Source organism: Hippocampus comes, unplaced genomic scaffold, assembly GCF_001891065.2.
Source record: "Hippocampus comes isolate QL1 unplaced genomic scaffold, H_comes_QL1_v1.1 scaffold107, whole genome shotgun sequence".
Taxonomy (NCBI): Eukaryota; Metazoa; Chordata; class Actinopteri; order Syngnathiformes; family Syngnathidae; genus Hippocampus; species Hippocampus comes.
The window spans coordinates 1,151,664-1,171,519 of record NW_017804846.1 but is presented as its reverse complement, the minus strand read 5'-3'; the positions used below and the strand labels follow the sequence as shown (position 1 = coordinate 1,171,519).

Below are 19,856 nucleotides of genomic sequence, written 5' to 3'. Positions count from 1 at the left end.
GTGTGTGTTTTGTGGAGCTAGACATTCTTAGGATGTTTGACTTATGTTGAATAAAAAGACGGAAGATGAAAATGTGTCTTTTTGTTGAAGAAAAAAAGGATGTGCTTTGATATGTTCGTGCATTGGGCACAGAAATAGAAATTGCAAAAGACATTCGACCGACAGAGTATGCAAACTGAGGTACCCTACATTGTTGCATTTTCACTCCCAAACAAAGCAAATAAATTCAACCCAGACCAGTGGCGTTTCTGAAGGGGCTGTGGCATCAATACAGTCCAGTGGCTTGACCGCAACCGATATACATCAATGTCCATTGTCACTACAACCCATCCACGTGAAGCCCAAAAGGGGGCACAAAACTTTGGTAACTTGTGTGTAGTTCCAGGGAGCACTTCCTCGTTTTGCAACAAATGACTCATGAATGGACTTAATCTGACAGGAAAAAAAGATGGGGATCCTTCTCAGAACGATGGGGCACGAGAAAGTTGCTTCATGTCTGATTTGGAAGTGGTTGGTATGGAATCCAACAACTTTTGAAACTTGCCTGCGATTTTCACACAAAGGAAGATGCCTGTTCACCAGGAGAAAATTCCACGGACAATGGACCTTGAACGCTGGCCGCATCTGAAGCATGTACGGATACTGGAGGTTGAGGAAGATGTGGACCTGCTCATTGGCACCAACATCATACATGGGAGACCTGGGAGGTTGTTGGTGAAGTGGACGGTGGGCCCTGATGACATCAAGACCATCCTTGGTTGGGTTGTGATTGGTTTGCTCAAAGTAGATTTCCAAATGGAAAATCAGTGTTTGCAACCCGACATGACAGGAAACTGGATTTTACGAGCAAGATTGGATCATATTTGGGTGAGGCAGTTGAAAGTTATCTGTGAAAGCTTACATGATTGAGTACTAGGGCTGCCAAAATTAGTCGACTAGTCACAATGACATTGATGAACAAAATCATTGACAATTTAATAGTAAATGAGTCGTTTATTTATATATTTATTTATCGGACTGTTTTGTGTGAAACCTGCCTTGTCTCCCACTTTTCCCGCCGGCTGTAAGCCTTGGCAGCGATGCACATCCGCAGTAGTGGTAATTCGGGTCATCCGTGTAAAAATGAAGCGTTGTGGGTAATACAGTGTTATGGCTAACCCGTGTTAGCAACAGAGTCAGAAAGATTAGTCGCATTTTCACCCAAAATACTCAAGAAGATGCAAACCTCCTTTTCATGCCATCACAGCGTTGATAAACGAGCCTCTAAAAATGAAGCACATTCTGGCTGATGCTTGATTTCATTTCTGACATAGAACCAGCCTTGTCTGAAAGCTAGCATAAGCAGAAACAGGCTACAGTGTGTGTTTGATGTACCGCGATGTCCTGTTTAGTGCACGGATTGTGACATCTACTATGGATTATGGATGTAACAGTCAGCCAACTCAGCTTTTTAACAACCCAACTGGTCACATATATCGAGGCCATGTTTGATCAGGTCAGGGTGGCCTGATGGAGACTGCAAAAAGGAACCGGTTGAGTACAGGATGGTGACCCATCTCTTTGCTGCCACATCATCTCCAATCTGTGCCTTCTTTCACCCTTCACGTGTGCTGAGGACAATCGGAACACTCTGCTGCTGCATTTTTATGTGTATGACTGTCTTGTGTCAATTGCCTTTGACGAAGAATGCCTGTCCCATCGTAAGAAGGTTTTACGCTCCTGAAGTAGATCAGAAAACACCAGACAATCCTTGCTGCAATTCCTCCAGAGGAAATACAATACAATACATGTTTATTTATACAGCACTTTCACAGGCCCAAGGAAGTTAAAAATTTGGATTTGGACAGTGATGTCTTACTCTTTAGCCTTAGCAATGCGGTTAACCACCAAGTATGACACATCGGTTTTGAAGGCTCCATTGACTCATTGGAGAGCCGCTTGCCACGTATTGTGCAGTGTGGGCTTCGTTCTTCTGTGGGAATAACCTGTCTTTGTAAATGCATATTTCAAGTAGGTCTTCGCACGATCAGATCCATCAGACCGTGGCCGCAAGCTGATGTGTGCCTGGGCTCTGTAGCAGGACAATGGTCCAGTGTTGTTGAATTAGAACAATTCTGCATGGAAGAATGGGCCAAAATATATGCACAGAGATGTGAAAAACTCATTGCTCGTTGCAGAAAGGGCTTGATGTCAGTTGTTGTTGCTGAGCATGGCCCAACCAATTATTCGGTTTCGGGGGCAATCACTTTTTCCACACAGGGCAAGGTAGCAATGAATGTTGTTGTTGTTGTTTTTTTTTTTTTTTTTCATTAATAATTAAAGATCACAATTTAAAAACTACACTTGATGTTTGCTTGGTTTATCTTTTATCTGATTTTTACGTTTTTGTTTGATCTTAAACAAAGTGGGGAAACTATGCAAAAAAAACAAAACAAAACAAAAAAAACTAAGAATTTGAGACATCGGTTTTGAAGGCTCCATTGACTCATTGGAGAGCCGCTTGCCACGTATTGTGCAGTGTGGGCTTCGTTCTTCTGTGGGAATAACCTGTCTTTGTAAATGCATATTTCAAGTAGGTCTTCGCACGATCAGATCCATCAGACCGTGGCCGCAAGCTGATGTGTGCCTGGGCTCTGTAGCAGGACAATGGTCCAGTGTTGTTGAATTAGAACAATTCTGCATGGAAGAATGGGCCAAAATATATGCACAGAGATGTGAAAAACTCATTGCTCGTTGCAGAAAGGGCTTGATGTCAGTTGTTGTTGCTGAGCATGGCCCAACCAATTATTCGGTTTCGGGGGCAATCACTTTTTCCACACAGGGCAAGGTAGCAATGAATGTTGTTGTTGTTGTTTTTTTTTTTTTTTTCATTAATAATTAAAGATCACAATTTAAAAACTACACTTGATGTTTGCTTGGTTTATCTTTTATCTGATTTTTACGTTTTTGTTTGATCTTAAACAAAGTGGGGAAACTATGCAAAAAAAACAAAACAAAACAAAAAAAACTAAGAATTTGAGAAGGCGGCAAAGACTTCATGGCAATATTGCAGAGTTGGAGGTCAAGTATTTAGATTTATGGTCTGGAGATGTCTTCTCTCGCTGGACAATAGGAAATGCCTTCAGTCAATGAAACACTTTTGTAATAGTATGTATCAAGTGTTGCAAATCATAATTAACCAGAATGTTTTCATTGTAGGAATGTAAAAAGTATGCTAAGTTACTGACTTAATATAATCGATTTTACTTTTAGTTTGGGTCCTTAACACGCTATTCAGGATTTCTTTTTTCCATCTGAATTTTCTTCTCATTCATATGAATATGTGTTATAGATTATATAATATATGAAAATGTTACCTTCTTCTCAGTCAGTGACAGTTGTTTCAAGAACTTGGCTGAGGACAGGAGTGGGGTCAACTTGAAGGACCTGGTTCATGATCCGTCACTGTAAGTCTGCCTACACATTAGCACAGATTTTTCGAGATTCCTCTAATTCCCTCTGTCACAACCTGCAGGTTAGGTGGGGTCATTGCAGCCTATAAAATTGTTCCTGATGAGATTGATGAAATCAAGGTATGGGACTCTGCTTTGATGCACATAAAGTCGTAACACTGACATGATGAACATTTTGCTGCATGTACAATGTTCAGGTATTTACCGTATTTTTCAGACCATAAGACACAATTGAAACCCTTTTAATTTTCTCGAAAGAGTGACGGTACACCTTATGTTTGGATGGCTTTTCAAATCCTTGCCTTTAATTCAAATTCTTTCCTATTACGTTAGTGTTCTCATTCTCATCCGCATCAAATCGCAAGCAGTCATCCATGTTTTCATCGCATCGCAAAGAGAACTACTTCCTGCTTCTGTGTCAAACAATCACGGGAAATGTGGTCCTACTCGCCCAATGCTGCGGTCACAGAGACCGAAGGCAAGCTCAATGTTTCTGGCGGCGCATTCCCAATGTTGTAATGTGGGACCGCTGGGAAACAACTCAGCCAGCTTCCAGTAGCTGCCGGGACCGAGTAACAAAGGTTGGGTTATGATGAATGCATTGACTTGTTTATAGCCGTTGAGCTGTCCGCGAAAATAGCATTAAGCATTAGCCAAAGTAATACCACCACCACTGGTCACCAGATTGACTTGCTATGTCCAATCTTTTTTTTTTTTTCGTCTGTCAGAGGATACCCTTAACTTTTCCTCACAAAGGAACCCCGTGTATCACGGCAAACAACAGCAAGTGAGACATGCGGTGTCACACGATATTTTGCGTCCGCGCTGAAACAAACTAATGTTGAATCCATCAAATAAACCTCATAACCCCGTATGCTTTGTGTATGAAAATGTTTTAAAATAGACCTCTTAATTGATATTGGACCTAATAGTACAGTGCTCCAAATGGTCTGTAAAATATGGTCATCTTCATTTTCAAAGAGTTTAAAGCCAGGGTCTCAAACATTTCGGAAAGCGACCCTCGAGGACCTGAGATTGAGACCCACGTTTGAAAAGCTAGCATACAAATTCACATTTATGCCCATCAAATTTCAGGTCTAAGTTGCAATTGTTAATTCTGAAAATATGTTTTGTACAGGAAACTCTTTTGGAATGGTGTGATGACCAGGAGCTTAATCTTATTCTCACTACAGGAGGAACTGGATTTGCACCACGCGATGTTACGCCTGAGGTACTCACATGAACGTATTGTTTCATTACTAATATCCAGAAGTATGTTTTGATTTAATGTCTCAATTTGTAGGGACTTAAATGATTGCTTTTGCAATTCCATAACTAACTCAGTCCATTGCTTTAAGTCCTAAAGTCTTAATATATACTTTACTACTTTACCTTAATCTATTGCCGACTATCAAGCGCTGTTTCACCTTGTAGGCCACCAGAGAAGTAATCGAGAGAGAGGCTCCAGGCATGGCTCTGGCAATGCTTATGGGCTCCCTTAACGTTACGCCACTTGGTATGCTGTCCAGGTGAGGATTCGATTTGGTTTCCTCTCATTCCATGTTACTTCTCCTTTCACCAAAATCAGTTTGACTCTAGCTTGGTTCACGTGTGCTCATTTACTGTTTTGATTCCAGGCCAGTGTGTGGTATCCGTGGTAAAACTCTGATCATCAACCTGCCAGGGAGCAAGAAGGGCTCTCAGGTAATGTACCATGACTCTGTTCACTCTGATTTTCTGCTACGTTAAACTGATCCTGAAAAGGATATATTCACTTTACAGTGGATATGACAAGTCTATACCCCCCCGCTCAAGTGCCAGCGTTTGACTTTCCCCCACCATTGTGATTCTTACCTGTACAACTCAATGGGTTAAAACATTTTTTTAAAGGGAAAGGAAAATTTTATTAAATCATTTGGTTACACTGCACACATCTTTTAAGTGTGATGTGGCTATGTTCAGAATTAACCAATCACATTTAAATTCATGTTCAATGGGAGTTGCACACCTGGCAAATGAAACTGTTCTAGTAGGCTTTTCCTTTTTAATTTTTTTTAATTTATATTTTTTAATTTTGCAACAATAGTTGGAAGATGTTAGCGCTCTTTGCTGTTTCAAACTATTTATGTGTTCCTCCACATTGTCTATAGCAGGGGTGTCAAACTCACTTTTGTCGCAGGCCACTTTGGAGTTATGTCTTCCCTCGGTGGGCCGTTACGACAGTGAAACCGAATCAATGTTTCATATCGTATATTTCATCAAATCGGATAATTACTTGCACACAACAAATTGGTCAATTACTAGTTTGTTCAATTTGTTTGTTCAATTATTGTTCAGGTGAGTGTGAACAGGGTAAACAAAAATCTCAACGTTTTTGCACATGACATTTCGACATTTCAGTACAGATTTTAGCAAGGATGATTTGCTTTCGCGGGCCACATAAAACGACGTGGCGGGCTGGATATGGGCCTTGAGTTTGACACGTGGTCTGTAGTTTCAAAAACATCATTCAAATACAAATTACATGTGGGAAAATGCATTAAGGTCCGATGAAATCAAGTTAGAACTTTTTGGCCATAATTCCAGAAGGTATGTTTCGGGCAAACAAAATAATTGATTAATCTGTCAATTGTTGTGATGATTAATCAATAAATTGGATTTTAAAAAGCATGTTTTAATTTCCCTCCCTTTATTCAAACGCAGGACATTATTTCAAATAAATGGTGCAAAAAAATGCACAAATTAACTATGATCCAGCTCACCTGTGAAATGGAATGGGATACACGGTAGGAGTCGATGCAAGGGCAAATTAAGGCTCTTCACCCAATTCCATTCATCCAGCAATTTTCCATCCAACTTATCCTCGCTAAAGTGGTGGGTGAGCTTTTTATTTCAGTAATTCATCAAAAGCTTGAACACTTCTGTCAGTACAGTTTTCTCTTCTCAAAATGTTCGTTACTGCACGCATGAATTGTGGGTGGTAGTGTTAGCTATTTTCTCAAGAATGAGAGAGGTGAATGCAATGGAAGGGCAGCGTCATCACACGGATGCCTGTTTGTTGCCAGAGTTTAAGTCCCGTTCACAGCCCAACTGTCATGCGCTCAAAGCACGTCAAAATAGGTTAAGTACTGAAGCTCTGGGCTCATAGGTCAAGACTGTACAGGCTCACAGAAATTTTTATGCTTTAAGAAAAAGAAAATGTCAGCCTGAGGAGTTGCTCATTTTTGTCTTTTGATGTCTTGACTTAATGAGTTGCATCAAGAGTACATCTATGTTCTATCTATCTAAGTTATCAGTAGATCTGAAATAGATCTTATCAAAAGGTCAGAACAGCTGCAGCGGATTTGACAAGTTGCACTGTTACCTCACATTACTTTTTTTTTTTCCAATTGTTTGAAAAACATATAATTTAGCAACTTTAGCTAATCAACACCCATGCACATTCATACATGCTGAAACTTTGTTAGCCGGACTGGAATAAAACTCTGCACGCATTAGCTGTTTTTATGACTGGGAAATCCTTTCATTTTTATGAATTCAGTTTTTTTTTTTTTCCAGGAGTGTTTTCAATTCATCCTTCCTGCTCTGCCCCATGCCATCGACCTGCTGCGCGAGGCCATGGTCAGGGTTAAATCCGTACACGCCGCACTCGAGCAGCTGCCTTCTCCTTCTTCTCTGCTGTCCAACGCACACACCAACACGCATGCCCACTCACACACTATGGAGCGCGGCACTCAGTGCGAGGAGGAGGACGATGAGGAGGAAGACAGGCGGAGAGGTCGACATGCACACCACCACCATCATCACCATCACCAGCATGGCTCCTCCCACATCACCGCAGCTGCTATTGCTGCAAAGGTAACAAACTAACAGAGCATACAATATTGCTGTTGCAAACTTGATCAGTGAAACTTTTAGAAACCTCGGAGGTCATTTTGGTCATGACAGCACAGATAACAAGGCTATTGAGCCAAATGCAGTTGCGGAGTCTGCAGGATAACCGTACTCTACAAAATTCTTGGGCATCCATTTGATTTGTTGCTTTGGCCACAGTGGGTCTTTATTTTAAAGTCCCTATTTTGGATATGTTGCACCAGGTACGACACGATTTCTTTAAAACACTAGAAATGGTTGAAAATGTGTACATTGAGCATCCAGTCGGTCCAGTGATTTACAGCAAAGTTTGGTTCCACAGAAACCTATCTGTTACCGACCTACGCTAACACAATAGGAAAGTCATAATTATAGTACGGCACATATTTGTATGACAAACAGTGCTTGAATATAAACCAGTCAAATGAAAAACTGTAAATAAGTCAGGAAACAAGTTTGCCTTGTGCTGCTTGATGACATCTTACGCCGGTTGTAACCTTGAAATGTCGTAAATCTGAGGACCCCATGTACAAAAAATAAAAAATGATTATATAGGCTATAGTTTCAAGCAAAGACCCGGCCTATCTTTCTTGTATCCAATGTTCCCTCTTATTTTCCATGTGGCTGAGCATTCAAAAAAAATGAAGACCGTATTTTCCGGACTAGAAGGCGCTTCGGAGTATAAGGTGCACCTTCAATGAATGGTCTATTTTAAAACTGTTTTCATATATTTGGCGCACTGCATTATAAGGCGCATAGAGTAGAATCCACAATCGTGGCTGTGTCTTAGGTTGCGTTATGCATCCACCAGATAGAGCTACGCTAAAGGGAATACAATACAATACAGATTTATGTATATAGAGCTTTCACAATCGGCTGCGGCTGTAACAAAGCGCTTTACAGAACATTTAAAATACTACGTCCAATAAATCAGAATATTGATCCATATATAAGGCACACTTTTGAGATAATTGAATGTTTTTAGGTGCGCCTTCTAGTGCGGAAAATACGCTTATTAGTTGTGCCTCGGACATCCAAATGACCAGCTCTGGCCCTCTACTGAGCCAGCAAAAGCGTGCTTACTCGCGGCCCGTGCATTGATGACGCGAGGCAGCGCGGAGCTGCAATAACTGAGTGAATCTCACCACGGATTGGCCATCCACACTTCGTACATACTGTGCATTGCGGCAATATTCTTCAGTTGTGCACAGATATTCTCATTCAAGCATCTGGGTTCTTTCCACTGAGGGGATCGGTGACTAGACGAGTGGCCAGCATGAAAGCTGGATAACGCCACGTGTCCAATTGATGAGCTGTCGAACACATTGCAACCGCTATTCCCTCTAAGCTGCGCGTGTGAGCAATTGCGCACTGCTCTCACTCTGTCAGCATACATTAAATTAGAGGGAACATTGATTGCAACTATTTTTGTTTGTTTTCAACCTGCATAGCCTGCACTTTTCACCATGGGAGTAAACAAGCCCCAACTCCAAGGTAGACGTACAATTAAAAGAGACCAATCCCTCTGCAGGGTAATGTTATATTAGTAAGGTGGTAAATCAACTTTAATATCACTGTAAAGAAGCCCCATATAGACCTAAGACTAGGCAAAATGAAACTGGAAGTGGGCATCTTCGAGCAAGGTCTGCGTGACAATGATTGCAAGACACTGCAGTTTTTAGTCTGCTCCTGCACTGTCACCATTTTTGTCTTTAAAAAAAAAAAAAAAGTTATGCATTTTTCTTCCCGCTTGGTCACCCACACGTGCCAAATCAACTTTTCAATAGCTTTTGTATGAGGCTAATGTGAAAATCCAAAATACCAATGCAGCTCAGGTTTGAAGTTTTTTTTTTTTTTGGGGGGGGGGGGGGGTGCTGTATACATTTTGCTGTGCCCTGAGGGGGTTGGAGCGGTGCACGACTGCACACGGCCGGATCTTCCAGGCAACATTGCTTGCATGGAATGGAGACATAACCAATGTCATCACTGTTATCTATTCTGCTATTCAGAGTTGTTCTTTGTCAAAATTCGGAAACGATAATGAAAGCAACAAAGCCTGTGGTGGCCTGAGAGTTTTGTGCAGTACACTTGTGCAAATGTGAGCAAAAGGGTACTACCGTACTCTGTTTACACAACTGAATCTGGACTACGAAAGAGAAGAGTCCCACTCTATGTGGTCTTTTCTTTTGCAGGCAAGCTATTTAAAACGGAATCAGCAGTTCTCTGTATTGGTTGCTGCCATGTGGTGCACTTCATCTTGCTGAACCAAGATGTGGCTTTTATACATTGTTGCTATGGACACCAGGCAAATTACACACATTTATCACTATTTTGAACATGAACCAAGTTTTTGCCCATTCCTAGTTTCATGATACTTTTCTTCTTTGGCCTATGATTGCTGATAAAAGATCACACACTTACAAAAAGCACCACAGAAATTTAAAACTAAAAAAAAAAAACAAGAAAAAAAAAACTAATTTGGAGTGTACTGTAGGACGACAGCCGATGCTTATTTGTCGTGTCCTCCTTCGTCTCACTCTGTTTTTCTTTGACTTCCATTTATTTTCCCACCTGTGTCAGAGTTTCCTTTTCCTATAAATTACAAGTTGTTCCAAAGGGTCCAATGTACCTGGTATGGATGAATATTTCATCCACCTGATTCATTAGAGTAAAATGAATGTTTTGTCATTATGCCCACATCATGTCATTCACCTGTTCACTTCTGCCAACATATGTCTGTGTGTGACCCCTGCATGCATTTTGGTGTCCATCAGACCAGTCATGCTGTGGTCATGGCTAAGGGGGGTCCCTATCTGCCTGGCAACACGCCTGCCCCTCCCACTCATTTCACCTGCTCCTGTACCCATGACCAGCAGGTGAGGCACCTTCACACTCCCTTTTTTTTGTCATTGATCAGCTCATCATGTCTGTCTGTCAGAACCCGCCAATTCATATTTCAACTACCATACGTGGTTGACGTTTGGAGAAAGCTCCACGACACACAAAGCAACAGTTATTAGAATTTTAAGTCGAACCAACCAGTGGCTGGAAGGGTACATACATTTTTACAATAAGTGCCTTTCCTATATTTTGTTGTTCTACTTCTTCCTTTCATAACTTTGCTGCTGTGAATTGGGAATTTCTCCATTGCGAGACTAATAAAGGTTTTTCTTATCTTATATTATCTTTACATTTGGAAGCATTTAGGGCAGGGGTGTCAAACTCATTTCACATGGTGGGCCACATACGGCCTCGGTAGATGTCAAGTGGGCCGGACCATTAAAATGATACCATACTTTGCTATAAATAACCAACACAATATGTCTTTCCTTTGTTTCGGTATAAAGAAGCACAAGAACATTAGGAAAATGTTGACATTTAATGACATATCTTTTACAAAACATTTCATGAAGCACCTTACATTCCCTTCGACAAATGTGCAATTTACTTTTATCATTCACATATATGCATTGCAACTGATCCCACTGATTGTACAAACTTTAACAAGTAATTGGTATTGAAAAATATAGTAATGCACTTTAAAATTAAACGAGATTGATAAAGAAAGGAAGTTTTAAACCATTTACACGTGCATATAAAATCTAAACGTAATCCCTGCCTACACCTTACAAACTAAGGAGAGTGCTATTAAATGTGTAAATGTGAGAGTGCTATTGATAGCGTCTGCTGTCATGGGTCTGTCTCAGTGACGCACTGAGGCTGCTGTTGTCTTCTTCTCTGATCAAAACAGTGTCCCCTTGCGGATACTCAATGAATTGCACCTTATTAAAAATATTAATTCTGTGTCTTTAATGCATTTTTTCATTTTTAAATTATCCTGCGGGCCTGATTGAACCTCCTTGTGGGCCGGTTCCGGCCCGCGGGCCCTAGGTTTGACACCACTGATTTAGGGGATTGTGAAAATGCTTTGAAAAACTGTATTTAAAGAAGAAGCTTCAAGTAAACGCTCCCAAAAAGTGTTCATGCTTTTTTTATTAACTGCCCTGTTGGTCAATGTAGCAAAACCCAAAGCTCCATACATTCTTAATGTTTCCGCTCCTTTCTACAGATAAACATTTGAGCAATTGTTCCAGTCGTGAGTGGCAGTTAATTAGCATTTGCCACACAAGCATCTGACGTCCTCTTGTTGAGTGGGTGAACTGCACATGTTTTGTGTGTTATGTAATTGTACCACCTACCTCACCTCTTTCCCCATGGACATTTTTTTTTTTTTGGGTACTTTTTTTGAAAATCAGCACACCGTGGTGACAATTATTCATTAGTCCTTTTGGGACAAACAACCCCATCCGGAGATAATCGTTTGGTCTGGGTTCATGTTGTGTAAAAGTCTGACAATGTTTCAATTGTATGAATTGGCCTGGGTGAAGGTGAAATACTACATCACATGAGACCCTCAAGGACAAACTGTTCTGGTAGTTGGGCAATTTTACGGCTACCAGCACAAACCTCAGTGCATCGAAGGGAATGATGAAATGATTAGAAATTATGATATAGTATAAAAAGCAAAATACATATATTTACAAGGGAGGATTTATTTGATAATTTCCCATTTCTCAGAAAGCTAGGTGAGTTTCCTCAGGGTACGTACTGAATACTGGATGTCAAAGTCTATTCACATGTGAGTAGATGGTGACCATCCCAGGCATTTAGTTGTATAATCTCTTCTGGGACTCTAGAGGTGCCTTTGTCAGTCTGATGAAATTATTCAAGTGAGCAATTGCTTAAGACATCTCAACTTGCTGTAGAGACCCCCGGTTTTTGCATGTTTTACATACAATCATGACCAACAAGGAAGGGCATCAAGACTTGGATTGTAATTACAGTTTCTTATTTTTAATCTGCTCAATATGTACATTTTGAGTAGTATTGGCATTGATATCATTTTTGCGATTTTGTCTTTATACACCACTTTGTGTCAAGTTTTGCATGATGGTAGAAGACCCAAAAAGCAGCGAGGCAGGAGGAGCAGGGTGGACTGAACAAAATATATGAACAAAAAAATTATTGCAGGAGTACACTGGAAAAACTAACTGAAATACACAAACAAAGACCTGGAAACCACATGAAACCAAAGTAACAAGGAGTACACTGGAAAAACTAACTGAAATACACAAAGACCTGGAAACCACATGAAACCAAAGTAAGTAACAAACAAAAAAACCTATGACAGGAACACACAATGATTCTGCAAAGACTGACAGAACTCGCGGAACTAAATACAAGCAAAGTGACGAGACAAGGAGAAACACATGGACAAGACACAAAGGGTTGAGGGAGCTGATTGGTTAACACAAGGCACCCGGGTGACAAGAACAGGTGGAGACAAAAAAGGCACATGAAGGAACAAAACCAAATGTAATCTAAACAAAAACATAACATTACCCCTCCCTCAAGGGATGGATCCTAGACTTCCCAAAGTCACCCAGCGGTGGCTACAGGGCGTGCGCTGCCGGAACAGGGACGAATGGTGGCCGCATGACATGTTTTAACCTGAACGGGGACGGGCCAGGGCGTGCGCTGCCGGAACAGGGACGAATGGTGGTCGCATGACATGTATCACCGGAACGGGGACGGGTGGCAGCTGCAGGACATGCGCCGCGGGAACAGGAATGGGGTGGCGGCCGCAGGACGTGCGCCGCCAGAAAGGGTAGCTGCCACAGGACGTGCGCCACCGAAATGGGTTTGGCGATGGTATCAAGCCTCTGGTCCTGCGGGGTCCATTTGCTGGTTCGGATTATTCTGTGAAGTTTTGCGTGATGGTAGAGGACCCAAAAAGCAGGGAGGCAGGAGGCACTGGACTGAAGAAAATATATTAACAAAAAAAATACTTGCAGGAGTAAAATCTAAGTCAAATACACAAACAAAGTCCTGAAAACCACATGAAACCTAAGTAACAAACAAACAAAATAAACTATAACAGAAACAAAACATGACAAGAACACACAGATCCAACGAAGACTGACAGAACCCAGGGAACTTAATTCAATTGAAATTATATTTATGGCAACAAGACCCACAGACTGATTATCCTCTGCATTGAGAGGAAACGGAAGATGTGGCTCGGGTATATGTTCAGGTTGCCTCCTGGGTGCTCCCCTGGTAAGGTGTTCTGGGCACATCTAGCACATGTGGAGAGACTCTGTCTCCCGGCTGGTCTGGGAATCTCTTGGGCTCCCCCTGGATGAGCTGAACGAAGTGGTTGGGGAGAGGGTCATCTGTACTTCCCTGCTTAAGCTGCTGCACCCACGACCCTGACCCCTGATAAGATGAAGATGATGAATGGATGGATGGCCAGATGGATAATTGCCATATTTTTGTACAACCTCATTAAAGCTGAAAGTCTATACGTACTTTAGTCACACCTTGATTATTTGATTTCAAATCTAATGTGGTTTGTGTAAAGGCAAGATCATAAAACGCTGTTGATGTCAAAGTTCTTGAAAACGTAATTCAACTTTTCATACATCATTTATAATTGTACCTATGATGTCATGGATTGTTATTGATTTCTTTATTTTTACCTTCTTTCAATAGGACACTAATTGACTTTTTGTAAAACATAATAGGCCTGGCTTTTTGGGGGACTGTTAAGATTATGTAATGCAGATAAGTTTTTTTTTTTTTTTATGTATTCCTTTTATCAGCGTACTTTCATTCCAAACATGCATGGTAGGTTCATTCGATACTCTATATTGTCCCTCAGTGTGAGTGTTTATGGTTTTTGTTCATCTATGTGTCCCCTGCGATTGGCGGGCAATCAGTTCAGCGTGTACCCTGCCTACTGCCCGAAAACACCTGGCATAGGCTCCAACACGCCCGCGACCCTTGTGAGGATAAGCGGATCAGATAAATGGATGGATGGATAAATGTGTACTTTGCTGTCAGACAGTGTTTAACCGAGATGTAATTATTGCTGTCATATAATGGGTGTCCGTGCTTTGAAAATCAGTTTAATTTCCTTGTTTAGTTTAAAGTTGAACCCAAAATTATCAGCATGTTTAATTTGTGACTGTTTCACGAAAGTTCACGCATACCTAATTGGACCTAATAAAGCGTCAAGTGGTCTGTTTGTAGTTTCTTCAAATGCATATTTGAACATAGATTTTATTTTGGGAGACGACGGCTCAATCCTGCTAATCTCTACGTCAACCGCATTATTTCTGCTATTCTCTTTTTCTTTTTTGTAATCATCCACTGTATTAAATTTCGTCACATTAGTGTCACCGGTGTCTATGTTTAACAACAGATTAAATCCTAGTTGCATAAATTGTTGCTTCAAAAATACACATGACATGTTACTGTGCAGTAAGACCAAAGATTTTTCATGGCGACATGGATCATCTTAATGTCTCTGCTTTCTTAACCTGTAGATTCCGGACTCGATCATTTCTCGAGGTGTTCAGGTGCTTCCTCGAGATTCTGCGTCTTTGAGCTCCACCCCTTCTGAGTCACCACGGGCAACACAGGCAACCTCCCGCCTTTCCACCGCTTCATGCCCAACACCTAAGGTACCCACATATAGTCACGTTAACACATGAATGTAGACGCTGTACTGAAGCCCGAGTCGTTTTGACAAGTGGAAGAAAGCAGCTTTTATTTTCCAACAATGTAAAAGAAATCTGTTCTTGCAATTTTGCACATACTGTATCTTGCTGTGTCTGCCCTCATCCCAAAGTTTACTTTCAATGTCTTTCCGAGCAAGCAGAATGTAATATTCTAAGATGCACATTGTAATGACAAGCGGTGCTAATTCTGAAAAGGAAAAACATGCAAAAACTTGATGCTGGAATTGTCCTAAAGCTCACATTTAATTTGTTGTTTCACTGGTGGAAAGCATGTACCGTCTATTTGAGCCAGCTCACATTTTATTTTTCTGATGGTTCCAACCTGAATTTTCGATGAGGAACATGTGTTTACGAATCGATTTCTTTAAGTTTACCGGACATGTTCTTTTTAAACATAAAACAATATAATGCTCGTGAAACACTTAGATTACTCCATGATGTCAAGAGTGGCCCACTCGAAGCTCTCAGACGCTGGTTTGAACCTGTATCCAGCTTTCTCTGCCTTCACTCCTTTGCATTATTTAAAAGTAGCAAAATGAGCTACACAATCAAAATGTGGTATCTACCTGAACAGAAAAAAAAGTCCTTCAATCTTAGAACATATTTTTTAGCACTATAAGTTAGTATATCGTAACGACCTAGGTTGTGCTTTATCATTTGTGCTTCCACTGATGGCTTGTGGCAAAACATATCACCCTCTGTTACTTTGAGTGCTGCTATGTCCGAGTTTTTAAAAGCAACACTTTGTGGCGTGGTTGCGATTGTAGGAATGGAGAGAGACTTATGGGTAGTGTGTGGTCTGTGCTCTTTCTGTTCGATGTCTAGCACGGGCATACAAAATCTGTTTTGGTTGTCAGTAAATGGGAGTTCACTGATGAATGCTTCTGTAATCCATATTACAAACGACAGTGTGTTAGCACGTGACATGGTAGTGCTTTACATCAAACGCCCACGGTAGCCTGTGTCTGCTAATCTTCTAGACACGACTGTCCCTATGTCAGGACTGCAATCAGGCATCAGCCTCAACATGCTTTCTTTTTCGATGGTCGTTCATCACCGCCGTGCTCCCAAGAAATGAAGTCTTGCATCGTAATAAGCATTTTGTATGAAAATTGCCTTTTGGATTCTGTAGCTAACACGGGTTAGCCCTGACACTGCATTACCCACAATGTTTCTATTTACATCACTTCTGCCCCGGATTACCACAACTCCACATGTGCATCATAGATGAGGTTTACAATTAGCAGGAGAAGCACGAAACAAGGAAATTTGAAGAGAAAAACAAAGCACCAAATAAATAAATGTATAAATAACTCATCAACTATTACATTTTGTGTGTGCGTCTCTCTCTCTCTCTCTCTCTCTCTCTCTCTCTCTCGCACACAGTGAACCCTCTGGTCAGGAACACTCCTTTTTGCCTACATTTATAGTTTTCTTAGAAAAATTACCGGACTACTTTCGATTTACAAACGGTCTTGGCATGATGAATGGATGGATCAATGCTGTAATTCTTCTCATGCTATGTAACCTATCATTGGCAATGTGCATAATGCACTGCTGTGATCTGAAAACTAGTGATGTCCCTACATAAGCTGTTGCATATACTGTATAGGTGGGAGTTCCACCTCCACCCTCATGACCATCCAATCACAAATTGCTCTTGCCTCATTTCATCCATCCGTTATCTGAACCACTTTATCCTCACTAGGGTCGCGGGCGTGCTGGAGCCTATCCCAGCTGTTTTCAGGGGAGCAGGCGAGGTAGACCTGATTGCCAGCCAATCGCAGGGTACACATAGTCAAACAACCATTCACGCTCAAAATCACACCTCCGGACAATTTTAGAGTGATCCTTAAACGCACCATGCATGTTTTTGAAATGTGGGAACAAATCGGAGTACCCGGAGAAAACCCATGCAGACACAGGAAGAACATGCAAACTCCACACAGGAAGGCCAGGGTGTGCAATCGAGCCCTGTACCTCTGCACTGTGAGGCACACATACTTACCAGTCTGTCACCGTGCCACACGAAAATCTTTTTGTTTTCATAAAAAAATAAAAAATAAAAACAACAACAAAAAAACAATAAAATAAAAAGTGTTTTTGTTATTGATTAAAATGTAGCATTGTTTTTAATGCCGAGAACAAACGGTTAATGTCAGTGAAATCACATCATATTGCCATCCCTGCATGTTGCTGCGAGGAGGAAGTTCCACCGACATAGAGTACATTCACAATGCCTCTGGGAGAGCTGAGACAAAATTGGAACTCATTGGCAAGGCACATCAGCTCTATGTTCACAGATTAAAACAATGAAGCATATCAACAAAAGAATACTGTCCCGACTATTCAACATGGAGGGAGGGTCTGTCATGTTCTGGGGCTGCTTTGCTGCATCCAGCACAGGCTGTCTTGAATCTGTCCAGCTACAATGAAATCTCATAACTATCAAGGTATTTTAGAGAGAATTGTCCTGCCTATTGTTGGAAACCTCGGCCTCATTCGCAGGTCATGGGTCTTGTCACAAGATAATGACTCAATGGCTAACAGCAAAGCATTGGACTATTCTAAAGTGATGTATTGACTATTTCAAACAATTTATATAAATCCTATTGAAGGTCTGTGGAAGGACCTGACACAGGCCTTCTGGAGAAAACAAGCTACAAACCTTGGCAACTGGAGCAGATAGTTTTTGAATACTGGGCCAAAATACAGCGGAGACGGGGAGAAGTCATATGGAAATTGAAAAAAAAAATAGTTTCATAGTGATTTGGGTTTTTTTTCCCAATTTTTTTGATATGTGTAGATACTCCAGGGATAGCAATGTAAACCTACCAGTGCCTAAAAGTTATAATACAGGTAAATGGCTGCACTGGTTTGTAAAAGTCAAAGTTCCAGGAAGGCTGTATATATCCATATTCAATCATCCACTCTGAATCCTTTGTCAGGAGACAGTAACTTCAACTATCCCGTAACAAAGTAAAACGTTTGACTTACAGTAGTTCCATGCGATTCAAACAATGACTAACAAGAGAATCATTGTCCTCCTCCAGGTCCAGTCCCGATGTGGCAGTAATGAGAACATCCTGAGGGCCAGTAAGTTATTTACACATCACCCTTGCACAACTGCATTACCGTGCAAAACCTCTATTGTGTGCACGGATGTCCAGGTCACAGTGCGGTGGACATCAGCAAAGTGGCACGACGTCATCGGATGTCCCCGTTTCCACTGACATCAATGGACAAAGCCTTCATCACTGTTTTAGAAATGACTCCTATTCTGGGAATTGAAGTCATAAACTACAGAGGTCAGTCTCCACCATCGATTGTGTGCTGTGTGCCCTAATCGGTTTTTGAAAAAGCGGCGTAAAGCAGTCAAGCTTCCAACTACTCCGTGCACTAACTCTGCCTGTTGTGATGGTTGGAGTATTGTTAAAATGGTTTTAGAAATGTCCTAATCCTTCTAGACGGATTGGGTCGAGTGCTCGCTCAGGACATCTATGCCAAAGACAACCTTCCTCCATTTCCCGCCTCAGTTAAAGACGGCTATGCTGTAAGAGGTATGCGGTGGGAAGGTTTGGTTCAAGCTGATGATTCTTGTATTTATCCCGAAAATTTTCACTCTGTACTCGGCACTGAAATTGTCTTTTAAATCACCATTCAAGGGAGATGCTCTAGTTTTCAGTTAATTTCATTTGGGGTTGTTGTCCTGCAGCTGCCGATGGCCCAGGAGATCGCTTCATCATGGGAGAATCACAGGCTGGACAACAGGTCAGCCCTTATTCACTAATTGGTGCAATTCAAACTAGTTCAGTTTATTTCTATTGTCAAAAATAGTCAAGACAACAAAGGATTATCCTAATGTGCTTTTTTTGGGGCAATTTCCTATTGGGGTTATGACCGGTACAGAAAGTAAAGAAGCTAACTTTGAAAGAAAGAACGTTAGGTCTTTATTTGGCATACATTTCCTCAATGTTGAACCCCCCCACTGTACCTGCAAACAGCAAACTAAATTCATGTCATGTCGGATGTATGGTTGTATGCTATGCTAGTCTCTCGGTTTTATGCACAGTTCAAGGCACAAATAATAAGCGGTCAGTCAGCCTTATCCCTGGCAGTTTACAATTGGTGGGTAAATTAGAATATTGGACAAGACCACTGAAATCCAATGGCAGACGGAAAAGAATGGTTACGCTAAGTGAAATCTTAATCATGTCCAAGTGTATGTCATTAGTGAGAGATTAGTTTGATTTATTGACAAAAATAGATTGCTTGGTCAAAAATGTCAGTTTTGAGATCCTCCTTAAAAATCTTTATTTTCCTTTCCCAGCAGCCCAAAGCTTAAAATTGTAGTAAAAGTTTAAGAAAATAATTGATGACTCGACAAAGTGCATTGTACTAAGCAGACTTTAGCCGACAGCATGCTAGCGTCTCGGCAACCAGCTGCCTCGCCTCTAACATCAGTTCACAAATGATTTATGTAAATGGATATTGCAACCACTAAAAGTCAAAATACACCATCATGTAACCCTCCAGCACGAAATCAAACAGAACGCTTATGGCCGCGTTGAACAACAGTGACGGTCGGTTGGTATCCTGAAACCTAAACACTTCCCCAACCAGAATAGAGGCAAATGTCATCATGGGACACCGAAGAATGTTTGGAATCCAAATATAATCGTCAGTTCAGGGGTCTTTCTTTTAGGAGTCTATTTCTACTTTTACTTTGTTGCTTTCATTCACCATAACAATGTCACAGTCACGAGGGCCTAACTCTCCTCTTTTTACATGTGAGCACTTGAGGCACCTCCCACGAAATGAGAGTGACGAGTCGGTATTTAATAGAAACGTTTTTCATTGAAATGTCTTGTATGTTATAATTTAATTGTAATAATGTCATGTTTTGATCACTCCTCGATGTCGTCATTTCATGCAGCGTCCTATA

At 41.1% G+C, this 19,856-nt stretch overlaps 1 protein-coding gene across 3 annotated transcripts in view; it reads left to right on the top strand.

Moving 5' to 3' along the window:
- gphna (gephyrin a) overlaps positions 1-19,856 on the top strand; it is a 31,173-nt gene that overhangs the window by 2,355 nt on the left and 8,962 nt on the right. For 2 of the 3 annotated variants that reach the window (XM_019876343.1, XM_019876360.1), the window contains exons 2-13: positions 3,368-3,446; positions 3,515-3,572; positions 4,591-4,683; positions 4,887-4,981; positions 5,090-5,156; positions 7,011-7,310; positions 10,100-10,201; positions 14,717-14,854; positions 17,965-18,007; positions 18,082-18,219; positions 18,379-18,471; positions 18,627-18,682. In XM_019876343.1, the coding sequence (XP_019731902.1) occupies positions 3,368-3,446; positions 3,515-3,572; positions 4,591-4,683; positions 4,887-4,981; positions 5,090-5,156; positions 7,011-7,310; positions 10,100-10,201; positions 14,717-14,854; positions 17,965-18,007; positions 18,082-18,219; positions 18,379-18,471; positions 18,627-18,682 (1,262 nt within the window). The remainder of the gene's footprint in view (positions 1-3,367; positions 3,447-3,514; positions 3,573-4,590; positions 4,684-4,886; positions 4,982-5,089; positions 5,157-7,010; positions 7,311-10,099; positions 10,202-14,716; positions 14,855-17,964; positions 18,008-18,081; positions 18,220-18,378; positions 18,472-18,626; positions 18,683-19,856) is intronic. The other variant, XM_019876351.1, reaches the window with a different exon arrangement.